General features: G+C 40.8%; 1 protein-coding gene and 1 long non-coding RNA gene across 9 annotated transcripts in view; one reads left to right on the top strand and one right to left on the bottom strand.

The window, feature by feature from the left end:
• Positions 1-5,761, top strand: part of LOC116689159 (ral guanine nucleotide dissociation stimulator) — a 65,908-nt gene that overhangs the window by 57,647 nt on the left and 2,500 nt on the right. For 6 of the 8 annotated variants that reach the window (XM_032515572.1, XM_032515570.1, XM_032515569.1 and 3 more), the window contains exons 13-17: positions 1,007-1,102; positions 1,290-1,542; positions 2,444-2,518; positions 3,834-4,100; positions 4,896-5,010. In XM_032515572.1, coding sequence (XP_032371463.1) covers positions 1,007-1,102; positions 1,290-1,542; positions 2,444-2,518; positions 3,834-4,100; positions 4,896-5,010 — 806 coding nt within the window. The remainder of the gene's footprint in view (positions 1-1,006; positions 1,103-1,289; positions 1,543-2,443; positions 2,519-3,833; positions 4,101-4,895; positions 5,011-5,761) is intronic. The other 2 variants (XM_032515573.1, XM_032515567.1) reach the window with 1 other exon arrangement.
• Positions 5,292-5,761, bottom strand: part of LOC116689187 (uncharacterized) — a 14,899-nt gene continuing 14,429 nt past the window's right edge. The window contains exon 3 of the long non-coding RNA XR_004331937.1: positions 5,292-5,484. This is a non-coding gene — a long non-coding RNA (uncharacterized LOC116689187). The remainder of the gene's footprint in view (positions 5,485-5,761) is intronic.

Below are 5,761 nucleotides of genomic sequence, written 5' to 3'. Positions count from 1 at the left end.
ACTACAACTGGTTCAAAATGCTGCCGCTCGTCTCCTTACTGGAACTTGTAAGCGAGATCACATCACCCCTGTCCTTGCCTCTCTTCACTGGCTCCCAATTAATTTTAGGATTGATTTTAAGATTCTGTTGTTTGTTTTTAAAGCCCCTCATGGACTTGAAGGAGCATGTGGCTTCATCAGATCAGTGATATAGACTGATCTGTTGAAGCCACATGCTCCTTCAAGGTCATTAAGGTCTTGCGAACCAGTCTCTTTTTGTTGTCCCTAAAACACGGCTCAAGAGCAGAGGGGATCGAGTTTTCTCAGTCGCCCCCCCGAGACTGTGGAATAAATTGCCTCTTCATGTCAGACTGACCCCCAGCCTTCCGCTTTTTAAATCACGACTTAAAACACATTTTTATTCCTTGGCTTTTAATCCAGCATGAGAACTGTATGTTGTTTTTGTCTGGTGTTGTATTCTGTATATTTATTGTTTCATGTCAATGTCTAACACTTTGGTCAACCTGGTTGTTTTAAATGTGCTTTAGAAATAAAGATTGATTGATTGAAGCTTGATGCTGCACATAAAGCAGAGCACTTGTAAAGCAGAATAAGATGCAGGTGGTCGGAGGAGGCAGCGAGCACTTTAAAATGACTGGAGGGAAATAAACATTTAAAAAAAGCACTGCTGTCAAGACGATAACACAAAAGGGGAAAGATGTGTGTTAGATTCATACACTCGTGGTGAAATCCACTGGGAGCATCTGAAACAAATACTCATCAACTAAAATTAAACAAGACAAAGTAATGAAGCTGCACCAGGCAAGTTTGTGAGGTAAATAATGCAGCTGGTATCAGGAAAACAATTTCAAAATGCAGCAGAGGGTTGTGTTTACTGACAGTGTCAGTGCAGGATTTCAGGGATGATTTGGCAGGACGGCTGGGAGCAACACGTTTGCCCTCGTCTCATCTTTGAGATGAGTTCACTTAACACTGTCGTCATCGTTCTGACTTCCTGTTCCTGCAGCTACAATCTGTCCTGTGAGATCGAGCCTCTGTCGGAGTCGGCCAGCAACACGCTCAGAGCCAAGAAGAACGGAGGAATCATGAAGCGCTGGAGCGAGTAAGTGACAGTCTTGATCAAAGCTCAGTGTTGAGAGAAAGAGAGAGAGAGAGACACTTATTTTTCATTATACATACTGTACAATGTGTCCAAATATGTAACGACAGCCAAATAATTGCAGGAGGATTTTTCTCTAGCATCATGAATGTTATAAAACTCTTCCTTCTGTTATTTTGTCCGTGTCCAGCCGGCAGTTGACGGAGGCCGGCTGCAGCGGTGGCCCGGGCTCTCATTCAAAGTCCTTTGACCACTCGCACTACAGACCGTATCAAGGAGGCGGGGGGGACAGCGGCGACGCTCTCAGTGTCACCTCCGTCAGCTCTAGTGGTTCCGACCTGGAGGACGTGAACGCCAGCTTCCTGTCCGACTCTCCGGAGGGACACGAGAGAAAGGTGAGGAAGAAAGACGGGATAGAGAAGTCACTGCAAACATGTACAAAAGTAAGTTTCTTTTCCAGTGGTGGAATGTAACAAAGTATTCAAGTACTGTACTTAAGTACAAAATTGAGGTACTTGTACTTTACTTGAGTATTTTCTTGTCATGCCATTTTCTCCTTCTACATCTATCCATACATCCATCTACACTACATGTATCTGACAACTTTAGTTAGTTACTTTATTTAGTTAGTTAGTTACTTACTTATAAACAAAACACATGGAGAGTTTATAAAATATGTTATGTTATAGATTAAAACTACCCAACAGTTTATACAAGTAGAAGTAGTTAAAACCTTAACTACATTTTCATGATTTTACTTTTACTGATGTAACATTTTCAGTGCAGAACTTTTACTTGTTTACTTAAACCTGAGATAAGTGGCCTATTTGTATTTAATAACCTTTCAGCATATTGTAATGCAAGTGGTACAAAAGAAAACTAGACTTCTGCACCTCCTCTTAGCTCTGTTTTCTGGCTTCAGATACTCTAGCCTGTGACGGGAGACTTTGGCCAATGACAGGTTATTTCAGAGAGAGAGAAAGAGAGAGAGAGAGAGAGAGAGAGAGAGTGTGTTCCTATTGGTTCTCCAAACGTAGCTGCGCGTACAAGTCCATTCTGTGAAAATTCTGCTAAGCCACAAGCACACCGCTGCAGATAATATAGGACTAAACTGTTGGACAACAGAGACTTTATTGTCATCCAGGAGGTCTCACTCTACTTCAAATTCTGGCGTTTTTTTTTTTTTTTTGTTGCCTTCTACCTCCCCCAGCTTTATTGCTTAACCTGTGCAGTTACATTTTAGCTTTCTTTAGGACATCACCTCCCAGCAGCCTATTATATGCTTGTGTTGCAAGTTGAGCTTCAGTTGTGGCTGTTTCGGTGATGTAGTCTCTCTTTCTTTAGACGTCGACTCCTTCGGTGAAACTAACCGTCTCTGCCTTGGGGAGAGAAGCTTCGGCAGCAGATACAACCTCAACGGTAACTAGTTTATCCTATTTTATTTTCTGTTTTTTATCTGCAATGATTTTTTTTATTATAATAATAAACACTGACAAAAACATTCTGCTTCCAAAGTTAAGCAGCTTAATAACTTCTAGATGGATGAATGGATTTCCATTATATTTCTTTTAAAGAGATTTATGGTCGAGAGAGGATGAATCCAAATGACTTTGGTGATCTAGATCTACTAGCATGTCAAAGTGTCCAAATTATAAGCAAGAATACTGAACACTTATTGGTTCCATCTTTTCAAATATCATGTTTTGTTATTGTGTTTCTGTTTGTCTGACATGAAGCAGTAATTTAGAGACATCACCTTTAATTTCTGTGACGTTTGATGTCGATTCTTTACTATTTTCTGACATTTCACAGCCTAAATGATTCATCTACTAAAGGGATACCCCAGCAGTTTAAATCTGCCAATTTGTTTTGTTTTGTCATGGTCAAAAAAATCGTGGCAGAGAATCATGATATCAATTCTAAGCTAAATAAATGATAACCTGATTCATATTTTTTCCCAAATTGTACAGGCCTATGGGTGAAGCTCAAAAAACACTGGATCCTAGAATTCCCATAATCTAGCTCAATCTCATTAGATCTGGTAAATACTGACAAAGGCCCACATCTGTTAAACTCCACACCTTCAGATTGTGACAGACTTATCACAGGCTAAGTAGATCTTGATATGTTAAATTGGTGGGGTACTTCTCACATCCAAAAGGTAACAGATTAAGATAAATCAATAATGAAAGTATTCGTGCCCTATGGACCTGTGAAAAGGTCCAGGAATTTTGACCCGGAATAGATGGTAACCTATGTCTGATTGCAGGGACCCAGGATCCATTCAGCCCAAGAGTATTTGTTCTGGGAGATGGGTCGGTCCTAAGCGAGATGGATTAGCACATCAGAAGCTGGTTCCAGACTAGTTTAATGAAAGCCAGATAGATTATTATAAGAGGATGGAAGAAAGAAGGGGTGCCGTCAATCCAGGACTGGGTTTGTGAGATGGCTAGGGTGGTGGCGTTTGAAAAAAAAAAATGTCTATAAAAAGTTTACAGGATTGGATGTCTATACTAGAAAATGGGAGAGGTACCTGAACTTTCTGGAGGGCTCCTAAGAAGTTTGTGCTGGGGAGAGACATGTATGATGTTATCATTTCTACATATGTTTATTTGGTTTATTGTCTATTTTGAATTCTATTTTATGGTCTGGAATTTTGTAGTTAAAAATTGTTAATCCCGAAGATAATAAAAGTAGTACATGTCCTGACCACTTCCTCTGCTCTGCCATTCAGTTCTGGGAGTGCACGTCTCTGTCGTCTCTGGACGCCTCTGGGACGGGCTCCAGCTCCGGTTCGGCCTCGGGCTCCAGCAGCGCCTCCTCCTCCTCCGTCTCCTCCTCCACGCCGCTGTCCGCCTCTCGCTCTCACAAACGCTCGGTGTCTGCGGTGTCCAACTACTCGACTCTGTCGCTGCCGCTGTACAACCAGCAGGTGGACGACTGCTGCATCATCAGGGTCAGCCTGGACGTGGAGAACGGCAACATGTACAAGAGCATCCTGGTGAGTTAACTATAGCTCTCTGTTTGTAAAAGTTATGTATATATTTTTTTATCTTTTATATCGTGTTAGCTTCAGAGCCGTAATCCTAATTAGCAAATGGTAGGATGATATGTGTTTAGAAGTGGCCGGTTAGCTCCGTTGGTAGAGCAGGCGCACATACTGTATATAGAGGTTTATTTTTCTCCACACAAGGTTGAGTCCAACCTGGGACGGTTTTCAAAAAGAATTATCTATAAAAAAATATATATATATTAAAAAAAATATGTGCTTAGCAACAACAAGATGTCATTTAGACAAACAAAGAATTAACTCACGGACTATTAGTAGATAAGTAGAAAAACAACACCCAAAACATAATGTCATAAGCTAAATTGTTTTTTATTTGCCAAGGTCCAAGCTTAAAAGTTTTCAACAAAAAAATCAAAGTATTGTAATGTACCGCTGCAGCTGTACAGTGACAAGAGCAGGTTTCGAATTTCTAAATTGTTTCTTTATCTCCCATTAAAAAGTCAGATATTTGATAAATTGGATTCTTTTACAAGAATGTACCAGAATTAGTTTTACTGCAGTGGAGGCCAAAGTTTTTACAACTTTTCTGATTAAGGAAAACCATATTAAACAGCAGCAGTAAAGAAACATCATTAGTATGCCTTATACTGTTAGCATACTGACAGTATCAGTAAGAAACGTAGTATCACCATGAAAACTCAAGGCATTGCTGCGGAAAGATTACATACATAGGTAGTTTGACTTTGAGAAAGACACCAGTCCTTGATGTCGGTCCATTTGATTCAGGTGACGAGTCAAGACAAGACCCCCGTCGTCATCAGGAAGGCGATGATCAAACACAACCTGGAGCGAGAGAAGACCGAGGAATACGAGCTGATGCAGAAAATCTCTGAGGACAAAGGTAAAAAACTTCAAACATTCACATTGAGACTGTGTTGTGACCAAAGGTCTGCAGGCCATTAGAAGAGAAGTCTTAGTAAATTACAAAAATAACCATCGTTTGCATTTGCAGTAGAGCTGAAGATCTTTGCACAAACTCAACGGGACCCGATGGCTTCAGTTGAGTTCGGTCTTAATTTCCATCATTTTCCACGGGCTTGGGCTTGAGTTCCGGGTTGCGTGGTAAATGAGCGGTCAGGTGATGCCTTTCGAGAAGCTGGTCTCTGGTGATTACGTTACGTTAGTGATGAATAAATGATGTTAAAAAATATATAAATGACCCATTCTTGACAAAAGGCAAAAGAGCTGTGTGCCTGCACACATTTCAATAATATTGGGCTGTAAACTGGTTTGTGCTTTTAAAAAGCTCTCAATCAAAATGTACTTGTCAGGCTCGGGCCTTGTTAGGTCTAACTTTTAAGGCCCAATTACAGCTCTAATTTGCAGTCATTTGCAGATGTTATTTATCAAGACATGTCTGTGCCTCATTGCTGTTTACGGATTGCAAGTACTAGTAAAAAAAAAAAGTGTGTAGCTAACCCTCAGGAACGAGTTACTGTGTCATCAACTAGTCAAACAGAACAGGACAAAGTGGTAGCAGCCACAGTGCAAATGGAGGGCGAAAAAGAAGCTGCAAGGTCTACTGATCCGCGCTGGTCACAAAGCGATCTTTCTCTTCTTTTCTCATCTCTCTCTCTCTCTCTCTCTCTCTC

Source organism: Etheostoma spectabile, chromosome 5, assembly GCF_008692095.1.
Source record: "Etheostoma spectabile isolate EspeVRDwgs_2016 chromosome 5, UIUC_Espe_1.0, whole genome shotgun sequence".
In the NCBI taxonomy this organism is placed as follows: domain Eukaryota; kingdom Metazoa; phylum Chordata; class Actinopteri; order Perciformes; family Percidae; genus Etheostoma; species Etheostoma spectabile.
The sequence above is the reverse complement of the archived record's forward strand: the minus strand, read 5'-3'. Positions and strand labels throughout refer to the sequence as shown.